Genomic DNA, 23,778 nt, shown 5'->3' with positions numbered 1-23,778 from the left:
AAACGACATCGTCCCGTTCCAAAAAGTGGAACGATAAAATATATGATACGAAAAGTGGAACGGTACGCAATCGTTCCGTTCTGTTCCCGTGTGAACGCGCAGAACTGGTCCAGAAAATGGAACGATAAGAGTTTTGCCCTTGGCGCATGCGTCTGTGTTGTTGTTGAGGGAAGGAAAAGGTGACAATAATAAAATCAGCGAAAAAAATGGAGGATTTCAAAAACACCATTGGTTGAATCTCGCCGTTAGTCCATTTAAAAGATTCAACACCATTCTGCAAACATTGAAATTCCTTCCTTTTAGGGTTGGCTTCAATTTTCCCACGAGCTTGCTTATTTTGGGGCGCCTTTGTATTCTCCATTTTTTCAAATTGTTTAAAAAATTCAGAGATAGCTCAGAGATAAATCGAAATGATGAAATCTATCTCCATTATGGACATGCACATTAAAAATCATTCGCTTATTTTGGCGCGCAAATTGCAGAACGGAACGATTGCGTTCCCGTCTGAACATAAACAAAAATCGATACGCACCGTGTGAACAGTATACCTTTTCGTTCCAGAAACTGGAACAAAAATGGAACGGAACGATTGCGTTCCCGTGTGAACGGGGCCTTAGAATGAAAATCTAAATTTTGTTGATTAACGATGGACCTTGTTTGGGCTACAGAGAAAATTGATAAATCTCGATGACATTTGCCGCCATTGTATTTACTGTGGTTTTGCCCCACTTGTGTCATGGCGTCGCGAACTCCGGGATGGTCGCGGTGGTAGTATACACGAACGCGAACAATTTCGTGGTATGACTAAAACCAGGGGTGGTGCCAGGGGAGGGCTAGGGGCTACAGCCCCCCCCCCCCCCCCCCGTCGGAGCGAAATTTACAGGTATAAACTAGATAAGGCAAAACGTGCGGTTCCTGTTTCTTTTTTACTTGGCATAGTTATTGGAACGCAATTCTATTAGTGTTGGCATAGTTCGATGGCGGTTTTTACTTGCTTCCTCGTGTTTCAAGGCTTTAGTACCAAAATAGTTAGCCCACCTCCCCCTCCTCGTCGGAAGCATCAGCCCCCTTGTCGGAACTTTCCTAACGTCATCCCTGACTAAAACCAGGAATGCTCGTGATCCTTTCTGTCATATCTACTTTATACAGTTGAACAATTATCACTCGAGCCCGTAGCCAGGCCTTTGGCGTAGGGGTGGCAAATTCAGGCGAAGTTTAAAGTGAAGTTTTGTGTAGGGAGGGGAGCGGGGTGCGGAGAGTTAGTGGAAACAAAGAAGCAAAAAAGTTGTAAAATGTCTTCAGAAATAAAACAACTTTTTTCCTCTTAATTTCTAATCAGCTAGAAAAATTTTAATTGTTACGTATTCCATCAAGATTTCATTTTTAAAACGCAAGACATGCAAGATTGTTCTCCCTCTCTGTCCGCAAAAAACTTCGCTGAGAGGAATCTATCCTTGTTTATGCAGCATTTTTCAAAGTCTCTATGTGTTGATGTGAAGCCAACAGTGACTGCAACTTTTAGAAATTAGTAAAAAACGAGTATCGGCTAGATGAGCTCGCTTTCTGGTCACTTCACATCTTGAAGCATTCGAGAGATGACTTGCACACTGCTTGGAGAAAAAACATCAAGCTCCTCGAATGTTTTCTCCAGAACAATAGATATTTACGCTGCATATTTATATAGAGGTATCAGGGTCTCGTAATAAAAGTCATCAGTAAACAATTTTCCTTCCGTCAGAGTTATCTTGACTCAAATTGTCATGACAAGCCAATGAAAACGACGAAAAAGCCCATTAAGAAAATTGGAGAGAAATTATACGGGTGGCAAACAGCTGGTATACTCTTGCCACCCGCTGGCTACGGGCCTGTTTGCACCACTGATCTATAAAAAAGACTGGATCGAGCTTCTTTTGTGACCAGAGTGTTGCCATCCGAATAGAGGGCCCCAGAACAGCCCATGCAAGGAGACGGCCTTCTCTGTCACCCCTAGCAATGTTTTCAGCTACTCTGGCCTTGATCTTTTTCAGCAATCATACACATAGCATTGCAGCTCTCGCATATCCATCTCGTTGAAGTATTGGTTTTGAGGAATGGCTTCCCGCTATTGTTTGGGGCCCTCTTCCTTTTGAAAATGAACGGGGTTCAAACTTTGGTGTTTCAAGACAATGGGAAGCTCGATCCAATCTTTAATATAGATCAGTGGTTTGCACTGCAATTTGCGCTTTCGAAGGCTTCATGTCTGCACTCAGTTCAGAATCCTCTGGAGTCTAAATCTAGAAAAATAATTCAAGATACCCCGAAAACTCAATCTGAATCTGCGTCCCGAGTGTAAACGAGTACTAATTTGGTTAGGGTGCTTTCGATTTTCGAAGAGCATTACTGTTCTCGAAATCCCTGATGTTCCCCCGAATCAGTGGCTCCATTTCCGTGGTTCGATGGCACGATTTCCTTGTATGGCATGTATGAAAGCGCCCTGGCACAATTGAGATATTGAAGAAAGGTCCTGCATCCTCTAGTCAAAATTTCTGAGGTTTTCCAATAAATTGGGTGCTTTTTGAGGAACTATAGCACTCCTACTCTCCCATGACTGCGCACTCGCCCAAAATTGCCTCCAACAACAACCATATCCCACAATTCCATTACTTCTTTCCTCCCGCTATTTCAGAGAAGTGACGTCAGTGCTATTTATGTGGTGTTCTAAAGAAACATGGAAATGGAGGACAAAAAAAGCTTGTCCCCGTACTTTTTCGCATAGGAATAAAATTATCAAAAAGGTAAGATTATTTCAATAATATTTTCAGAGCTTCATTGCCAGTCATATTTTTTTTGTTTTTGTGATGTTTGTGTCACGTTTTGCTGTCTTGCTCCTCCAGTTAGATTTAGGCCTATAGTTATAATTTTAGTTATAGTTTTATTTACAGTTAGGCCTTCAGTTCATTTAATTTCAAAATTCTACATCATACAATTCAATAGCAAGTTAAAAACAACAAATATTAATAACATACAGTATAAATATGTCATAATTTGAGGGAAGAAAAAAATAATACAAAGAGAAATTACAACTAAATCTGATAATACTAGAAAGTAACAACCATGCAGATTAGACAAGAAAAGATTTTGCAAGAAAAAAACTGTCCCACAAAACTTGCCCCCATTTATGAATCAGCTAAACAATTTAAAGGAATTGTATGCAGGGGAATTTCTCAAGGAGAAGCTCTCTCAGTAAGTAGCTAGGCTAATCGAGGAGGCCTCTAGTTTTAGGCCTGGGTTTTGTAAGACCACCATAATGGTCAACCAAAGGCAGATGCCCAATAATAACATTGGTGGATTTCTAAGCTATACTATCCTGTACTCATGAGCATTATTACTATACTACTCCAACTTTTGTATATATGTATTGATAAATATCTTTAGCGTAAATAACAGGACTAAGTAAAGCTTGTCTTCAGCCTGGCTTATCAAGGGTTTCCTTGAATAATAATGTATAGATATATTATATAATATAAAGAAATTATCTGCAGGAATACAATTTTGTATATATTGTGCGAAATGTGATGTCTTTTAAGGATGTGTTGAAGTATGGCAAGTTCATATGTTGTCATATGCATATTTGAAACTGTTCACAGATATCAAATTCTTAAAATTGTTGGGTAGGTCATTCTATGGATTTACCACACTTAAAAGAAATTTCCATTTAGTACAGTTCTAAAAGGTTGCCCAACTTTGCTGGTATTGCACCTTTTGCTGTGATTTTAGTTGTTCTTCTTGTTGCACGAGTGTGGGTACCAGCAGAGAGTGAGAATTTTTTTCTATCAACATGGTTGATACCTTTAATGATTTTAAACGACTCTATCAGATCCCATCTAGCACGCCTTGCCTTCAAGGATAGTTGGTTCAACATTTTTAATTTTTCTTTATAAGTACCCTGCTGACCAGATACAGCATTTGCAGCATGTCATTGCACATTCACAAGTAAATCAATACCCTGAACAAGCCATGGACTCCAGGCCTGAACACAATATTCCAAGTTAGGTCGTACATTCTGTTTGTATAACTGGATGAAAATGTGACGGTCTTGAAAGGTGAAGCTCTGACCAATCTAATTGCTTAGTTGATGTACAAGAGCTTGTATCATTGGCAAACTTTAGCAAGCAACAGGGGAGAGCATCAACTGCTTTATCAATATTATTGATGAATAGGATGAAGAGGAGAGGCCCAAGAACACTTCTTAGGGGCATGACAGAAAATACTAGTGCCCAATACAACTCCGACCAGTTCAGTACTACTCTTTGATTTGGCCCATTGAGCCATGATTCAGTATATTTGTCCAGTGATACCATGTGCTTTTATCTTGGAGGGAAGATGCTGATGTGGTACATGAGCAAATGCCTTTGAGAAGTCAAGATAGAAAACATCAATGTTGTGGCCTTGATCAAGAAGACTAAGTTAGTTTTTCCATGTATTCAAGTAGGTTGGTCAGATAAGATCGGTGTGATACAAAACTATGTTTTGATGTGTAGAGCAATGTTAAGGATAAGATGTGATCAACTATGATCTTGTAGATTAGGGATTACAAAATCTTGCACACAATGGATGTCAGACTTGTAGGTCTGTAATTCTCAGCTAGTAATCGGCTGCCCTTCTTAAAGACAGGTGGTAACATGAATGTTACCCATGTCTACTGCTACTCTCCAGTCTTCAGGCACTTCACCAGTTGTCAAAGATTTGTTGAAAATTTTAACTACCAGTATATCGACAACTTCCTTGAGCTCCGAGAGAACCCTAGGGGAGATCATGTCAGGACCAGTTGTAGCACTGGATTTTACATTTGAAAGTAAAATAATATACTTTTTGAATGTAAATCTATAGAAAACTGAGCAATACTGCTCATTTTAATTTGCTCTTGGTGCCTAAACTTCTTTTGTGCTGCAAAGCAATCTCATTTGTTGTAAGACTATTGTTATAATTGTTAATTGCTAAAATGTTCCCTTATTTTAGCACAATGTCATTGAGACAAAGTTCAAATTATGTTTGGTCTGTTGCTGATGTCATTGGGCATGGAGCAACAGGATGTGTTTACATTGCCAGAAGCAAGGTAAGTAAAGACTTTCTTTTATTTTCATTCACTTGTACTAATCTACAGTCCACATATCAAGCCTTCAAAATATAAGCAACATAAAATATTAATCTTTAAGCTCTTTATTTTTTGTGCAGAAAGATGGAAAACCATATGCAGCAAAAGTTTTTATGATGTCCGTACAAATGCGCTCATCTCAAATCAGAATGAGGGAAACTGCCTTGCTGAGAAAATTGCAACATGAAAATGTTGTAACACTTGTTGCTGAAGAGGCTGAGGTAAGAGCTGTTTTGACTCATTTGGAAATGTCTATTGGAGGTGGATGGGGTAAATTTATTTAATAAATTCTGCAAAACTGTATGGGCCACAGCGATAAATTACCTAGCATTGTATTTAGGATAATAGACAGAACTTCTGATCACAATACTCTGACAGAAGATCAATGAATCACAATACTCTGAATTTCCTTAGCATCATTTCTTTGATACATGGCTGAAATTGCATTTGTATTCGGACACTCATGCATTGTTTATGCCTTTGTTTTGATATTCCCATGTCCTTTGTAAATCTAGCTCAAAAATTTTCTTGTTGCAGTGTAGTTTTAATATACCTAGGTACAGCTGATTGTTTTTTCTACTTTAAACTGGGCTGATGTTTTGATTGCTTTGTTTTTCCAAAGGATTTAATTTGGCTCTTGTACCACAGAGGAAAAATCTTATTAAATGCGAGAGAAATTATTTGAATTCATTTGTGAAAGGATATTTGACTATTTTGAATTTATCTTTTTTGTTTTTTGTTTTTATATAATACTGGGGCAAAATCGTTTGTCATTGCCCAACAAATTAGAGAAGCCTTTTTATTACTGATGAGTTTCTAGTATTTTTTTAGATTATGTACATGTAGAAATTCATTCCAATATGGGTTGCAAATTTTAAAACACTGGATAAATTGGAATGGAATTACCCATTGGTAAATTGCTTTTCAGGTTGGCTCAAAAGCCACAGTGTTGATCATGGAGCTGTGTGATTCAAGTTTGTACCACATTCTTGAACTTCCAGAGAATTATTATGGCTTGTCTGAAGATGAATTCAAATGTGTTTTACAGGATGTAGGTAAGCAGGAAGTATACTAAGCTGTTGTCATTTGAAGTTCTTTTGTTTTGTTTATTTTTTATGCTAACTTTATTGGAAAAAACCATTCATTTGCAATATGACCAAGAATTTTTTAGCTTCGCCATCATCTTCTTGCGTTGTCTTTGAGTGGTCCCTCCACTTGGTGGAGAAAAACATTCTTGGTCATATCCAAAAAGTCTGCTTGATCCTGTTCAAGTATATCAAAAGCCTGTAAGTTGTATTGTATTACCTTTTCAAGAGCAGTATTTTTGCCAAAGTCATAAATTTGTATTCAAATCCTATTTGCTTTTGTATTGTTTAGCTTCTGGAATGAAGTATCTCAGAGAGCACAATGTTGTACATAGGGATGTGAAACCTGGAAATATTTTGCGAAAGCGATCATCAACTGGAGGGTATATATTTTTGAATTTTTAAATTTTCAGTATTTGATAGCTAAGTACCAAATTGAATTTTAAATCAACATGACAAGACAGCTTTTTTCTAATTTTTGAAGATATTCAGATTTTTTTGAGTTCACGATATAATTTTCTTCCAGCCACACAAAGTAAAGAACACTTCATATTGGCCCAGGGAAAGTTTTTTCTTGATGGAGGCAACAACATCTCTCTATGGCTACAATTTTAGATAAAAATTTTGCTGCAAAATTACCTTATTTTAGCTAAAATTGACTCAGAATCATAAATATTTTATATTTATACAAATCCACAAATTAAATTAACAAATCAATTCAGAAATGCATCTAACAATGGAGCCAATTTTTGCTTGCTGAAAATTTAAGCGATATTTATAGAGTGACTCTGCAAATAATTCAACATTATCCAATTGTTCTTCCTGTGATTTAATAGGTCAATTTACAAGCTCACAGATTTTGGGGCGGCAAGACAATTAAATAATGCAGACCAAAGTTTTATGTCTATATATGGAACTGAAGAGTACCTGGTAAGTATACATTTCACTCTTATTCAAGTTGTAGAAGAATGATTTTTACAAGGTGAATAGATGCAGATAAAAATTGTACAAAAATTAAATTTCATTGACAAATATTTTGATACCAAAAGAGAACTTGTTCATCCTTCTGTTGAGTAATGTTAGCTAGACAGTGTTAATGAACCTGGGTTTTGCCAATCAGAGGGAGCTTTTGGAGTTGTGTCAGAATGGCTGTGTCAAAGGCAGGGGCTGGAAATCAATAGAATTTGTGTATTTAGATCATAATTTATTTTTAATTTGTCGCAAACACCTGATGGATTCTCTTGTGAATTTTTTTTATATGTGAACATGAACAAATAATAAATATATTGGTTATCAATGTTCAAATTTTCTAACATCCATTAGTAAGTTTCGCCCTCTTTTTTTTAAACTGTTCCTTGTATTGATTTTTAGCATCCAGACGTTTACGAAAAGGCAGTGATGAAGAATTTTAGCAACAAAAAATTCACCGCAGCAGTAAGTTTCCACATGATTGATTTACCAAGAAATGATAGATTAAAAGTAGCTACAAGCTTACGTGCCGTAAAAATGTGGCTGTTTTGAACGAAAAAATCGATTCAACTTACGCTCTCGTTTCGAAAAATACGTCCAACTTCTTTCTACTAAATTTTGCGCTCAAAATCGGATTGTGATCAGGAACTTTGGCCTCCTTCAAAATTTTTCAGGAAGCTAGTGCTTTTGATATTAATTTATGAATCGGAATGGTTTTCCCGGATTAATCATTATCTTTTGTGTTTTTTAGCTTTTGATATCATTCTCGTAGGTTGATCTGTGGAGCATGGGGGTCACATTCTACCACGCTGCGACAGGACAGCTGCCATTTAGGCCGTATGGGGGCAGACAAAACAAAGACACAATGTATGTATATTTACAATCGTAATGTCCCTTTGATACGTAAATTCGTTTTGTATATATTGTCATGTGGTGTTACGGAGTACCTAAAGAGATTTTTGTCTCGACGCCAAACTCAAAAACTTCCTGGCTTGAATTTTTTGCATCCTCTAGAGAGCATTTTGAAGGTAAACGTCTCTTTTTGGGGCTTCAGGAAGCAGTTGCTTCGTTTTCGATCACTTAGATTTTGCCAGTTTGTCAATATGTTGGTTGTGAAATGGAGAACACCAGCATGGCCAAGCAACCATTTCAACGTTGGCTGATCAGCATATATCCAGCAACTGCTTTGGCTCTGAATTCTACCAAAGACTGCTTGAATGTAAGATTTTTAAAATCCTCTTTTAGGTTCGAGATAATAAGTAGAAAGGGCCCGAAAATAATTTCTGGCATACAAAGAAGTAATGGCGGCCGTATAGAGTACGATGATGACCTACCGGAGGAGACAAGAATATCAAAGGGTTTGAAAGTCCTATTGCGGCCAGTGTTGCAGGAGCTTTTAGAAACAAGTGGAGAGGGTTTGGAGGACCTTATCAGTTTTGAACAATTTCACAAAAAGGTTGAAGACATCGCCTCTCGACAGGTACAAAGTTTCATGCTAGTCTGTGTTAATTTTGACTTTAAGTCATCTTTGTGACTGATGTATTTTTTATGGATTTTATTTCGAAGAAAACGTGGCTTTCTTGGAATGAAATTCATAATCAATTTCCACAAGATACGTGCGGCCCAATGTGATGCACGTATCCTAGTCTTGCTTGTATACTTGCTTTCCTGCATCAATTCAATAAGGGGTCTAGCATTTTTAAACACAAAAAATTAACATTAATATATGCTTCGTAGATATTCCTAAAATGACGATCTAATCTCCGATTATCAATTTTGAGTGTAGGAAGTTAAATCATTGTATTATTTGCCATTGTTCTTTGGCAAAATTTGAAATTTAGGGGAAATTGGTAGGTCAAATTGATTGAGGTTTCCTTTAGCAATCTGATCCGAATATTTCTACATCAACTAAGGAGCTGATATGCCTAGACCAATAAAACCACTATTTATATATTCATTTTCTTTTAATTTTAAAATAGCTGATTCCTTGTATTTATAGCCGATAGTTTATTCATTTAAAAGTAAGGCTCCTAGATTTGTGACATTCAAACGAGGACATCATTACCTGTTTGGTTACTTGCGATATCATTTCTTTTTAGTACTGAACACCAATTATTATTTGTCTATGCTCTTGAGGTCGTTGGTTGATCCCAGTTTAGTGGACAAATTGACTTGTGTAAAAATGAAATGATTTTTATGACTATTATTATTATTTTATGAGGCTTTTTGAGATATAGCTCAGATGAATTATCCTTTTGCTAACACTAAAAGCCAGGACCTTTTCAGACTCTTTGAACTGTTTAATGATCTTTGTGTCTTATCGTGTACATTTTGATCCGCACAGCGAATAATATAACATGTTGGTTTACCTTTAAGGTGGTCGATGTTTTTGCTTTGGGTTCAAGCACATTTCACAAGATCTACATGAAAAAAGATGAGCAGTAAGTTATGTGTTTTTTTCTGTGTCGAGTTAACATAGCCTTATATTGTGACCAGCTCTTTGTTTACTTTGCTTCTTATTCACTTTTACTTTGTTTACAAGGTATCGAGATCGCTTATATAATTGTAATTTAGATTTTATGGTGTCTTAAGAACATTTTTGATTTAGCCTTGGTTATTGTTTTGAAAATAAATAGCATGAACTACTACATGATATGTTAGTTTTTGCTAATAAACTTACTCGTTTGTTAATTCATAAACAATATATACCCATAGATACCTTTGCACTTAATTCAACCGTCCTATTCTCAAATATACTCTTAGTCCTAATAGAATATAAAATCTTGCAAAGAATTTCGGTGATACAAAATTTAAAGATGGCTTAAAAAAATATTTTCTATAGGCAAGCGGCACTGATTGTGAAATCTTTACATTAGTGTGCTTGCGTTTCTGATTGGCCTATTTCGGTCCCAGTTTTGGTATATATATTTCCAAACTTCCAAACGAAAATTTCCCAGAATTATTTTATACTCTGAAGATTGTCAGACTAAAAGTTTTGATATTTCTAAAAATGGTGGCTTTTTTAAAATCCATATTTAGTCAAAACATTATATATTCAATTACAGTTTACAGTATTTTACAGTTTCATTTCACGTTCTTTAACATTCAAGCAATATTTCGGCTTCACTTCTCATTAATGACCTGGCAATAATTGATAAGTGGGGCAATCGCGTTAGGTTTATTCAATTTAGAACCATGCAGGCGTTTTTCGTGTAAACGCAACCCTGACTTTCCTCTTTTTCCCGAAATGGTACTGAATTGAATATGATGCCTCTGCTTCTTTTTTACAACTAGGCCTTTCTGTATCATCCAACCTTAATAGGAAATCTGACATTTCTTCCATTACTAAACATTTAGCCCAAATGCTACGTATCTTCTCTACGTATCAAGTGGACTCTTCTCACTTTCACAACTCTTAGTAATTTGATAAGTTCAAAATCCGCCTTTCTTTGGAGTACTGCTCCCTTATTTTGGGTGTTGCTCCAAAATATTCTCGCCCCTCCTTGACAAAACCCAAAGCCGTTCATCTCATTAACAACCGCTCCACTACAACCTAACAAAGACTCTAGTGCTCACTATTTCCAAGTCTTTTTACCAAATTCACGAACACTGTCCTTCATCTCGTCCTTCATTCCCATACCTTGTAAACTTCGGTACCTTTTACCCTCTTCTTGCTCCCCAGACTTGCTCAGCCTGTCTTTATTACCCACTAGAATAGAGAAAAAATATCTTAACTCTCTCTTTTGTTTATCCCTTCATCATTTCTCTTGTTAGAGCTTTGTTATAGGTTCCCAGGCTTTTGCCTAACAAACCATCTACGAATAGTGGATTTACTAAGCGAATTCATTCACCAGACTGCTGGTTTGGAAATACGTTGTGTATGTTTTTAGATGAAGCAAAATCTTTGCTTATGCCTGTTGCGTTAGTTGTAATTTCGTTTCTGTGCTTTTGCTTTAGGTTTGAAGATTTGAAAAAAGGCATTGCGACCCACACTGACGTAAAAGAAGAGGAACAGCTGCTATTTTTAGCCAATGATGAGTTTAACCCAAGTCAAAACACCCCTTTACATGGATTCCCGAAAATATCAGTATGTTATTAGAGTATTCAAAATTATTCTTTGCTCAAATGAATTTCCCAATTTATTCATCCTTGATTTGTAAGTTTTGGAATATATATTTTCAGCCCCAATGCATTCTATTATTAGCCCCCAATTAATATTGGTATAAAAGTACAATCTTTGTACAATTGCCATTTTTCTTAAATCTAATATTTTGAGTTGACATTACTTTTGTATATTCTACCTTTATAACATCCTTTTATTACAACCTTTTATTTTTGCTCTTTTCGCCATTCTTCTACTTTCTACCTTCTTATTGTTTTTATCTTAGAATGCCCTCTTGAAGATCTTTTTCGTCTTGAGTTTTCTTCTTCTTTAAATCCCTTCATTATGCTTCTTCTTTAAATCTCTTTATTGTTCTTCTTCTTCACATTTCTTCATTACCCTTTTTCTGTAAATCTCTCCATAGTTTTCTTCCTTGTCTTGAATTTTTTCTTCTTCACATCTCTTCAATATCAATTTCCTTCAATATCCTAAATCTCTTCATTTTGTTCTTCTTTAAATCCCTTCATTATTATTCTTCTTTAAATCTTTTCCATATGCCTCTTCTTTAATTATCTTTATTGTTGTAATGTCTCGTCTGTTCTAATTCATTTAATCATTTCATTATTCTTCTTCTTTAATTCCCGTACTTCTGTTCTTCTCTAATTGTCTTGAATATTCCACTTTAAATCGGTTCATTCTTATTCTTCTTTTAATGTCTTGATTATTCTTATTCTTGATATCTCTTCATTATTCTTCTTTTTGTTGAGATCCCTTCATTCTTATACAATATTTTCTCGATATTAATCCGCATCATGCTCTTGCAGCGTGAGAACCCTTTGATTGTCATTGGAGGAAGATCCACTCCACACGCGCAATTATATCAAAGAAAAATAAGTATGTTGTTTACATATGCATTTTCGTTTTTAAAGGGCGCCTGAGAAAGTTTCACTAACTTTGATTCATTTAAGAAATATTTTTAAAAAGATCCATGCTGAAGACGGTGAAGATAATTGCAAATCAACAAGCAAAGAAAATCACTTGCAATACTAATATATGCGAACAAAGTAAGCTAACGTTTTTCCCCGGCATCTATGGCTTCGTAGAAGTGAGTTTGATTTGGTAAAGGAACTTGTTTTAGTATTTGCCTTGTTAAAATAAAACAGCTTTTAGCAGTTTTTGCAAACCATTTCTTGGAAAGAGTTATAAACTCTAACCTAGCCCCTCTTTTATTTTCTTGCTGATGCATGTTGCACCAAATCTTTTTAACTTTCAGATGAATGCTACTATACATTGTTACATAAGACTTCTGCTAGCTAATTTTTCAATTTCTCTCTCACCCTTATTTTTATATTCTGGACATTAATTATCTCTTCCTAGTTAGTTCTTTATTTTTCTTTTCATTAAAGCGATTGTTAAGCGTAGGCCTACACCCAGAGAGATTTAATTTAAACGAGACATTTTGGTAAAGCATTGAAATAATGCGCATCTGATAGGGCTCAGCCAACACCCGTCTTTAGTTCATCACAAATTAAGATCTTAATTTCTTTTTTTGCAGCAAATCTACCTAAAATTCCCACCGGAAAAGCAAGATCAGATAACGATATTGACATTCTAAAGGTTGGTGTTGATTTGCACGAGTTAATTTGTTAATCCATAAATAATTTGTTTGTTGAAGGCCGTAACCTCTCTGCTTGTTGACTGATTGCCAGAGTTAGCCAACAATTTGTTTAGCAGTTAAAGCTTCAAAGGAATTTTCTGTGATTTCATTCATTTCATTCATTGCCCATGTAGCTGTTGGTGAACGCCTTTTTAGGAACATTCTTTTACAAAACATATTTAAGCAAAAGTTTATGAGATATATCATTTATATCAACATAATTAATGTATTTAAATAACGATCAATGTAAGTACATTGTACCAGGAAAATTTTTTTAAAATAATTAGCGACGTTTCGAGCATAGCCCGTTATAAATATACGCATTTTAGTATATTTATATAATTAATGTATGTTGATAACATCTAGACTGGACGTTAAAGCCTGTATCTGGACTTCTATGTGAGCTTGTTTTCTCGTCGATCTAGTGTTCCATAAATGTCACATGCCTGCTTTAAGAATCTATTTCTCATGCTAGTAGGAAACTCAAAGAAGATTTAGTGATCCATATTAATTCATGAAATACTGCACATTTATCACCATGCTAGAATCAGGACTATTGTTTTCACCTCATTGCTGATTAACCGAAACGGTCGAGTAACAACTTAATGTTTATTTAAAGCCTTCAAGCATTCGAAACGGCTTTTGCAGTTTTGTGCTGGGAGAACTGGTGCACACTGCCATTGATGATTGGGTTTCTTGCAAATTTTAGCTCAGCTCTCTGGTAAGGCTCTTTTGACCGAACAAACGAATCTTCGACATGATGTTGACTATTCACGTTCTTTTCCTCCAGATATACGCAAGCATGTGCTTTGTTTATCAGTTCAGTGCCGAGGAGCTGTACCACACTGCAGTGGCAATACAGCTGGCATTTGATACCACATCGTGAGTACAGTGCTCATGCTTGATACCTCTGTGGCCCTCGCCATTCTAACAGCTAGTGATTTCACTAATAGCATGTTTTGTCCTATGCGCCATAATTATACTTAAGTTATAAAAAACCAGGATTATAGGAATGCATTGATGACGAACCAATTTTTATGTTTCTTTATCAGGTTTGTTTCATGACTCTGAAATTGTTCTGGGGAACGTAGAGATTTTGGGTTTCACTTCGATTACTTGTTGCATTAAGACTGTTTTATGCTTTTATAATGCATAATATTTTTAAAATTCCTTTTTATAATTGATGGTCTGATTGGGTATTGTCCGTAAACTTTTTAGAGCCACCTCGCTCGATGTGTCACAGGAAGTGTATACATGAAACTAGATTTTTGATCCAAGAATCTGAACTCTTTCTGTTTTCAATACAGATCGATCATAAACACTAGACTGAAGCAAACGAAGGAGCTGCACAAGAGTCTGGATAGACGAAAAATGCTCATCGATCAAGTAGTTTTTAGGTATTTACTTTTTGTTGTGACAACTGTGTCGTATATCGGTCTTCGTATTTCATTTGCAGCATGTAGTTTGGAAGAATATTTGACAGACCAGCAGCATTCGTGGTTTATTATGAAACATTAAATATTTGGAATATTATCAAAAGTAACAGTGTTTGCAACATGTTTACTGGGAAACATTGCTCGATATCTACCTTAATTTGATACTTGCTTCCACTTCATTCAAGGGCGAATAAGGAGCTATTCGACATGAAAACAGCGCAACACCCCACAGTCAATGGTATGCAAAGCTAAATGCATTTTGTCAACATTGAATAGAATGGATGCAATCAATTTATCTTGTCAGCTGCTTTTTTCAGTTTATTGCATGTTTAATTATATTATATGTATTCCATTTGCGTTTTTTTACATTTTCCATCCTAGTTTGTTTTTTCATCTAATTTAATTGATAAAGTTGAATGTTTACCAAGTTTTACTTCTATCGCGAATAATCTGAAAATGAGGAAGCAGATTCTTTCAAATCACACTTTACTCATTCTTTTTCACACCTATTTTCCCAGGAGTCCAATCTGATTCATATCTACCAGATAACCAGGTATATTTTTAAACATATGTCATATTTGCTCCATATGTCCGTAGCCGTGTCTAGAAAAGTCTTTATCCTTCTCAAACAACACCCCCGGGTTTTGTGTGGTACACGATTACTTTTGTTTTATTGGTTTTCTACAAGGTTAATAACTGTTTGACCGCATTAGTATCTTGACTGGTAGACGTCATGTTTGCCCCCTGGGCCGATGCAAGACATCATTTTTGATAATACTCATACAGTTTAAATTAGCACACATACTTAACAGTTTCACGTGAGAACAAGATAATTATTTTGATCGAGGCTTCTTGTTTTTTCACCGGAATTCCGGACACATATATTATTTTTCAGTTCTTACCACAAAATTTCCGTTGTTTCAAAAAAGTTGACGCTTTTTTTTGTTTTTTTATCATGTTATATCTTAATTATCTCATGTTATATCTTATCTTATAAATCCTATTGAAATTAGATTTAAAAGGTTTATAAGGAAAGATTTATAACAATCTTATATCTTAAAGCTTTTTCGTCTGACACTCCTCAGAGCATAAAACGTCAGAATAGGTTCCGAAAAAACACGATGGAAAAATATATACCCAGTTGTGGATCGAAAAAGGCCAATCAGAAAAACGCAAGCACAAGACCGGTATAGTTGACCAATCAGTGCCGCGAGCCTAAAGAAAAATTACCAATGGAGTCCAAGAGAGAAAACGAACTCCTTTTGTCTACACAATGGCGGCTTTTTCGTTTTTATGTAGATTGACTCCAAAACTGCTAGATGGAAGGACGACCGGGCTCTGCCAATTATCCGAAACATGTCGTCATTATAGAGTTTTGCACAATCTGGGTTGTCTAAAAGATGTTGACCAATGGCAGAATCACTTGTTTTAACAGTGTTTCTAGACCTACAAGATCGAGGAGGCTGTTCTCTTTGAGGGGCATGTTCCTTCCAACATACGAAACAAAACTGCCCCTCAAAGAGAACAGCCTCCTCGATCTTGTAGGTCTAGAAACACTGTTAAAACAAGTGATTCTGCCATTGGTCAACATCTTTTAGACAACCCAGATTGTGCAAAACTCTATAATGACGACATGTTTCGGATAATTGGCAGAGCCCGGTCGTCCTTCCATCTAGCAGTTTTGGAGTCAATCTACATAAAAACGAAAAAGCCGCCATTGTGTAGACAAAAGGAGTTCGTTTTCTCTCTTGGACTCCATTGGTAATTTTTCTTTAGGCTCGCGGCACTGATTGGTCAACTATACCGGTCTTGTGCTTGCGTTTTTCTGATTGGCCTATTTCGATCCACAACTGGGTATATATTTTTCCATCGTGTTTTTTCGGAACCTATTCTGACGTTTTATGCTCTGAGGAGTGTCAGACGAAAAAGCTTTAAGTATGTTGTAAAATGTTTGCTTTTTTCAAAGCCATTTTCAAATTCTGTACCGCAAAAAAATTGTTCAAATCTTATATCTCTGCCTGGAAATTCGTGTTGCTAAAAAGTTAGGATACTTTTCTAGAACGTTTTTGCTCATATTTCCTGAAAATTAAATATCAGTTTTCTTTATGATTTCTTAAATATCAATTTATTGGTGAACACTTCGCAGTTTTGACTTTATGTTCAAATCTTGTAGCGAAATTGTTTGGAGCAACTACAAAATTTGCTAAGCAGTACAAAACCGGCCCTGGATGCTGAAAATTGCTGTGTTCCGGAAACCTACAGTCTTACAAAAGCTTTTCATTGGTAACAAGCAAAATGTCTTACTTACCCCTCTTTATTGTGAATAATGTTATGTTTTGTTTCTGCTAACCAATGCATTTTGAAGTTTGGAGAAAATGTCGTCGAATGTTTGAGGAGAGGTAGTCAAAGAGGAAAGGTAGTTGGAGAGGAGAGAGAGGTAGTTGGAGAGAAGAAGTAGTCAGAGAGGAGAGGTAGTTGGAGAGGAGAGAGAGGTAGTTGAAGAGGAGAAGTAGTCAGAGAGGAGAGGTAGTTGGAGAGGAGAGGTAGTTGGAGAGGAGAGGTAGTTGGAGAGGAGAGGTAGTTGAAGAGGAGAGGTAGTTGAAGAGGTGAAGTAGTTGAAGAGGTAGTTGGAGAGGAGAGGTAGTTGAAGAGGAGAAGTAGTTGGAGAGGAGAAGTAGTTGAAGAGGTAGTTGGAGAGGAGAGGTAGTTGAAGAGGAGAAGTAGTTGGAGAGGAGAAGTAGTTTGAGAGGAGAGGTAGTTGGAGAGGAGAGGTAGTCAGAGAGGAGAGGTAGTTGGAGAGGAGAGGTAGTTGAAGAGGAGAAGTAGTTGGAGAGGAGAAGTAGTTGGAGAGGAGAGGTAGTTGGAGAGGAGAGGTAGTTGAAGAGGAGAGGTAGTTGAAGAGGAGAAGTAGTTGAAGAGGTAGTTGGAGAGGAGAGGTAGTTGAAGAGGAGAAGTAGTTGGAGAGGAGAGGTAGTTGGAGAGGAGAAGTAGTTGGAGAGGAGAGGTAGTTAAAAAAGAGAGGTAGTATGGGAGGAGAGGTAGTTGGAGAGGAGAGGTAGTTGAAGAGGAGAAGTAGTTGGAGAGGAGAAGTAGTTGGTGAGGAGAGGTAGTCAGAGAGGAGAGGTAGTTGGAGAGGAGAGGTAGTTGAAGAGGAGAAGTAGTTGGAGAGGAGAAGTAGTTGAAGAGGAGAAGTAGTTGGAGGGGAGGTTGTTGGAGAGGAGAGGTAGTTGGAGAGGAGAGGTAGTTGGAGAGGAGAGGTAGTTGAAGAGGAGAAGTAGTTGGAGGGGAGGTTGTTGGAGAGGAGAGGTAGTTGGAGAGGAGAGGTAGTTGAAGAGGAGAGGTAGTTGAAGAGGAGAAGTAGTTGAAGAGGAGAGGTAGTTGAAGAGGTGAAGTAGTTGAAGAGGTAGTTGAAGAGGAGAGGTAGTGGAAGAGGAGAAGTAGTTGGAGAGGAGAAGTAGTTGAAGAGGAGAAGTAGTTGGAGAGGAGAGGTAGTTGGAGAGGAGAGGTAGTTGAAGAGGAGAAGTAGTTGGAGAGGAGAGGTAGTTGGAGAGGAGAGGTAGTTGAAGAGGAGAGGTAGTTGGAGAGGAGAGGTAGTTGAAGAGGAGAAGTAGTTGGAGAGGAGAGGTAGTTGGAGAGGAGAGGTAGTTGGAGAGGAGAGGTAGTTGAAGAGGAGAAGTAGTTTGAGAGGAGAGGTAGTTGGAGAGGAGAGGTAGTTGAAGAGGAGAAGTAGTTGGAGAGGAGAGGTAGTTGAAGAGGAGAAGTAGTTGGAGGGGAGGTTGTTGGAGAGGAGAGGTAGTTGGAGAGGAGAGGTAGTTGGAGAGGAGAGGTAGTTGAAGAGGAGAAGTAGTTGAAGAGGAGAAGTAGTTGGAGAGGAGAGGTAGTTGGAGAGGAGAGATAGTTGGAGAGGAGAGGTAGTTGGAGAGGAGAGAGAGGTAATTTGAGAGGATAGATAATTTGTCATCATTAGTTCTAATGTTTTAGATTTTCGGTTATTTTAAAAGTAATGTTTGCATTTACTTACAGTTGTTGGAGGCTTAATGTTACCATTAATTAGTTGTATAGCTGTTGTCTAGCAACATTAAGTAAGGTTCGTGATGATGATGATGATGCAAATTTTCAGGCTTGATGAAATCAAAGTACTGGTTAATGACGTCAATGAAACTTTCATGAATATCTTGAAAGAAAAAGCTCCAGGTAGGCTGCTCTTTAACATGTAGCTACCCCCTCCCAGCATTAACCATATCCGCCAATTCTTGAAATCTGAAATGCTAAAAATTGTTTCTTTTGGTACTTTGTTCGTTCTGTTGTTTTTCCCTAAATTGTGGTGGCTCAAACTCAACAATGGAGACTTTGCAAAGTTGCCTAGTTCTATGGTCACCTAAGTTCATTCTTAAAGATTCTCAATTATTGGTTGCAGTGTTTCTTCTTACAGTTGAATAACGATTCCATCGACAACACCCCCCCCCCCCCCTCAATATTCATTACAACAATTTTTTTTCCATTCAGAGATCAATATATTAGGATTCGTGTATTTGTGTTTATTGTTTGATTCTGTGCCGTAAACCTTGATTACGCCCCTTCGAATAAAAGACTTGGATATCCAAATGTAAAATATATGTAAGAAGAATAAAAGCTTAAATTTTAACTCCATGTTTTTTTTTGTTAATCCTGTAAATGTTCATGAAAGCCTGCAGTAGGTGAGCAAAAATAAAATTAAAATCTTCTTGCAAGAGCAAAATTTTGCAATACGTGCCACATTGAAAAAAAGCTCTTCTTAATAATCGCTCAGTCAAGATGTCCGGAAATTCAGTAATCATCTAGGCACTTTATTGAAAATGTAAAGTAAAGCGTACGAAGCTGTTTGCATTTTCTTATTCTACGCATTTTCAAACACAATAGATAAGCCAATTTGAATCTAAGTGTCCACAGAAATGTTTGTGCCACTGGCTTCCTGGCTAAGACCTTTTACTGTTTACACTCCCGTATTGTGAGAATTCACTTAATATAATATACTTTTTTTCTGTAATGTTTAATTTGTGGCGTAAGATTTAAGTTGGTCTACAATTTTTCTCTGTCAGGGATCGGAAATCTTGAAGACCTTATTCACATTGCCAAAAAGTAAGTAAAACCTCCATTTATGCTTTATTCGATCAGATAGATTCGTGTTATTTAAAACATGAAATTTAAAACAGTTTTTTGCTCTAAACTCTCCTTGGCTTGAAAACTATGAGAATTTGAACATATCTGCTTGAAATAATGGCCAGTTTTCTTTCTGTTACAGTAATTTCTTCTTCAGAATCCTAAAATTTATTTTTCTAAAAGTATGAATGTCCAAATGTATAATCAATATATAATAGTTGATAATAAAGCATAAATAATTCGCTTTTTAGTTCTATAATAAAGCATAAATAACGCATAAATAATAAAGCATTTTTAGTAATAAAGCATAAATAACTCGCATAAATAAGTTCTTTCAGATTTCAACCGATGTTAACATTGATGAAACACGGCTGTTAACACGGCTGTGAATGCCATGGAATAAGCCTCTATAGTTTTTGAATTAATTTCTTTACCTCAATTACGCTCCCCTTTTGATTAAGCCTCCTTTGAAAAAGCCTCCATTTGAATATCCCCCCTTCCAATAAGCCCCTACCTCCGAACTAGCTTTACCAAATAAATCCCTCTATATGCCCCTTAAATGATCCTTTTATTCCTAGTCCAGAGTGAGGATTTGTTCTGATGCTGATAGAATTGACATAAAATGTTGACTATTAAATTTATCACCTGCATAAGTTTTTCTAAATGCTATATGGTCGTGGTAAGAACACCCCTCCGCCCCCCTCCCCCCTCTTTAGATGAGTCCTCTACTACTCGCATAAGCCCTAATCCTGAAGTTTGTTTTGCCAAATCGCTTTTTAGGCAGCAGATATCGGATTGCATCAATACAGTTAAAGAAAGAGTCGAAAGTCTTTCAATAGTCCGTCGTGATCTCCACTTGAAATTTGACAACTGGTTCTTGTAAGTTCGTTCATTTATCCAATATGATCGTTGTTTACGCGTTTCCTCTGATGACGTTTCTGATTCTGATTGCTTTACCTACGACTAAGGCAATTCTCGTTCACCAGATAGCAAAATGTTTTCATGAAATGAGAATCCTGATAACATATCATGAATAAGACACAGCTTTAGTTTTTCCACTGAAATCATTTTGGTTTGTAGCACTATTTTTCTTGTATAGATACCTTTTTTTAATTGAGTAAAAGATGCTGCAAGATAATAATGTGAGTGATGTAGTAGCCACTTCTGAAGCTGTGTCGTGACAGCCTCCTTGCCAGTCACATTAAACAGGTTGAAAACCCCGCATCCTAACTGGCAGTGCTTGGCGAACCTTGAACGTAACATCGAAAGTTTGTTCTTGGGACTGAAATGGATCAAGAGGTCTGTCCTGCTGTCAATTTTCCAGTCTGGTTTTTAAACTGATCAATGTTTCATATCGCTTTTAGATCTGTCAAAAACAGATTGCAAGACTTAGGGAAAATTGGATATACTCTCGCAGCGGCAGAGTCGAATGACTTCGAGAAGATCGCTTGCCATGTGATCGATCAGGTACAACCACTGATATTGCCTCATTCTGTTTTCTTCAGATGTTTCATTAGTTCCATTGGATGTGTGAATTGTTACTGCGTTTAAAGCTAAGATTTTTATTTTATAATGATATTGTAAGGGAACCGAGAGCTTTCTTTCTTTTTTCGAAAACATTGCTCTGACCTGAGGTGTTGATTAGCAAGCTAGTTCGGCGTGATGTACGTCGAACGAGATATAAGCGAGAATTTATTTACTTACGATGCGACTTTGTAAACGGAAATGCAAAATTTTGGTGTAATGGTTGAAACTCTGAATCCTGCAATCCATGTTCACATGTTAATAGGACTTGAAAAATTTTGTTTCGAAGCTATCAGAATCCAGGCATGCAAACCACTGAAGAGAATATCAAAATGACACATTATATATGCAGTTTTCTTTTTTCATCAAACTTTTAACTTTATAAACTCTATTTAACTTTTATCGATAACTCATTTTGCTCTCAATCATCACTACCGTCATTTCTTTTCCTGGCTTCTCCCCTTTCTCTAATAACACGTGACTTGACAACTAGATTCCAGAAAGGTTTTTGCAAAAAAGTGTCATCATGAAACCTAATATTTCACCCAGAAGCCGCCGCTGTTTTCTGGGTACGGTAAATGAAAGTAAACCAACCTTACAAAATTTGTTGCGAGTGTCATCCAAAATTGCTTCGCTCATTTAGCAGTACACAGCTTTTCAAAACTTCTGCTTCGTTTATTTACAGATTTCGGCAGAGAAGATGAGACTTTTTGTCGAACGAAATCGAAACCCAGATTCAGGGTTGGTTCAAATTGAAGCTGAGTAAGTTCCTTCACCATAACTTCGTTTTAGAATATGGTTTTAATCAGCTTTATTTCGAAAGGTTAAACTAAATTATATTTCCAGCCCAGGTCTCACTGTGTACTGTTTATATTAAGACAACTTTTTTATATATTCAAGTGAAAAATTATAAAACACTGTAACTTATTTGTTTTAGGGTCTCGTCATTGGAGAGAATTCTACGAGATGTTGTCGTTCTTGTTGAAGAAGGCGACCAGAAGTTGATGAGTTCAAAAGAGATATTCGAAGAATTATCTACATGTGGCTCATAAGAAAGAAAACGAGAAACATCATTAGAATAATAGAGATGAAATATCAAATACCTTACCGGTGAAAGTTATCATTTTCTTAATGTAAATTTATTTCATGAAATTATGCATCTTAGGTATAGAATAGGAAAAAAAGAATAGGACAAAAATAGATTTGATTTCCGTATGACAAAAGCTTTTCAGGTGATATTCTGTTTAAATTCATGAAGTTGATCCTCCAATCGTCAGTCATGCCAATACTTCAATCAGAATGTCATATTTTTCTATTTACAAGCTCTAATGCAGTTTTGGACAATAAGTTAGACAGACAGTCATTAACAAAACACTCACTCCCATCGTCTTTCTCAAAATGACATTCTACAGATCCAACTCTCATTATTTAAAGCGAGAGGAGAAATTAAAAAAAGCGCGTTTTCCTGACGCTCCTACGCCGTATGTGATTTTTTTCTGTGCATTTCATCTCCCACTGCTTGCATGAAATTGAAGTATGTATTGTCTTTGTGAATTTCACCTTTCATTAGGACCGCTGAGGGCCATAGCTTAAGCGGCTAAGGCGCAAGTAGTTGTCTCTTATCAAATGTTGTTAAAATATGACTAATGGCCACTACATTTAGTTCGGTTTGCAGACGGTGATCTAGTAAGCTTTGGGATTGGAAGTGGACCATATGCAGACTAAACATGAATATTTCATTGCCCTACACAAGAAGGTCGATTTAATTTCAAACTGACACTGGAATACTACTGCGGACATTTGGTCACTTGGTGTTGCCCGGCCCAAGGGCAACTTCCCCCTTGCCCCTTCCGTCTCAGTTTAATTCTTATTCAGACGAATGCATAGGCCACGTACACAGTCGACTTTCATTGCTGGTAATAACAATTTTTTATTATGGTTGGCGAGAAAAATCTACTGTAGAGTAGTGATTATCACACAAAGACAATGACTTTGGAATAATGGAACTTGCTTCTCGTAACACCAAGAAAAGGGGCGTAGGAGTTTCCCTCAATCGATCAACTTGCTTATTGAGGGAGCCCCCCTCTCTTCCTCTTTTCTCACTTTTACTTCCCATACCTATTTAGTATGCCTAAACTTAACTTTAATTATCATTTTTTGTAACGTTTTCTATTGAATGAATTAATTTTTTTTTTACTGTTCTTAAAGTAACTGTAGCTTAAATTGGATGAATTTTAGCAAAAACTGCACCGAACTGAAAAAGAAAGAAAAAGCATTCTAGTAGAACCAAGAAGAAAATCAAGGAAAAGCTGTTGCATTGAGTGCAAGACAATTTGCCCAGTGGAGATGTGGCATGATTTTGGTTTGTCCCAGGTCGCCAATATCCCTCATTGTTGTGATTATAAAAGGAGTCATAAAAGTGTACCCATAGATATTTTAATTTTGACCATATAAAAGAAAAGACCATCATAAAATATATTGAAAAATTCACTATAGGACCATAGATATTTTTACGAAACGATGACTAGTGCATAAATATTTTGTTTGCACCACACAAATTTATCGATCGCAGAACAAACTGACACAATACCATTCTTTTTACGTGTATGCGGTCACATTTTGGCTCCCAGAGTTACTTGCCCCAGAGCAATTGCCCCCTGACCCGCTTATCTCTTCTGCAAGAATCTGCCAGAAGTAATGCTAGTTGTAAATTGGAACTAACTTTTTTTATG

At 36.6% G+C, this 23,778-nt stretch overlaps 1 protein-coding gene across 2 annotated transcripts; it reads left to right on the top strand.

Annotated features, from left to right (window-relative positions):
• The first annotated feature begins 2,662 nt into the window (after positions 1 to 2,662).
• On the top strand, positions 2,663 to 22,282 carry LOC135692594 (serine/threonine-protein kinase TBK1). 2 transcript variants are annotated; one of them, XM_089111407.1, is made up of 24 exons: positions 2,663 to 2,774; positions 4,999 to 5,095; positions 5,215 to 5,355; positions 6,063 to 6,189; positions 6,512 to 6,602; positions 7,056 to 7,149; positions 7,591 to 7,653; positions 7,961 to 8,055; positions 8,434 to 8,668; positions 9,565 to 9,629; positions 11,146 to 11,275; positions 12,115 to 12,184; positions 12,846 to 12,907; positions 13,738 to 13,829; positions 14,255 to 14,344; positions 14,569 to 14,621; positions 14,902 to 14,936; positions 16,557 to 16,666; positions 18,504 to 18,577; positions 19,462 to 19,501; positions 20,303 to 20,401; positions 20,887 to 20,989; positions 21,732 to 21,808; positions 21,984 to 22,282. In XM_089111407.1, exons 2-24 carry the CDS (start codon positions 5,003 to 5,005, stop codon positions 22,096 to 22,098), a joined length of 2,154 nt encoding a protein of 717 aa, XP_088967533.1. In that variant the 5' UTR covers positions 2,663 to 2,774; positions 4,999 to 5,002; the 3' UTR covers positions 22,099 to 22,282. The 2 variants fall into 2 exon arrangements, with proteins under 2 accessions (XP_088967533.1, XP_088967540.1); XM_089111414.1 differs by lacking the exon at positions 2,663 to 2,774 and adding an exon at positions 2,796 to 4,445.
• The last annotated feature ends 1,496 nt before the right edge of the window (positions 22,283 to 23,778 follow it).

Source organism: Rhopilema esculentum, chromosome 3 (assembly GCF_057945365.1).
Source record: "Rhopilema esculentum isolate cy_ngs chromosome 3, ASM5794536v1, whole genome shotgun sequence".
NCBI classification, from domain to species: Eukaryota; Metazoa; Cnidaria; class Scyphozoa; order Rhizostomeae; family Rhizostomatidae; genus Rhopilema; species Rhopilema esculentum.
The sequence above is the reverse complement of the archived record's forward strand: the minus strand, read 5'-3'. Positions and strand labels throughout refer to the sequence as shown.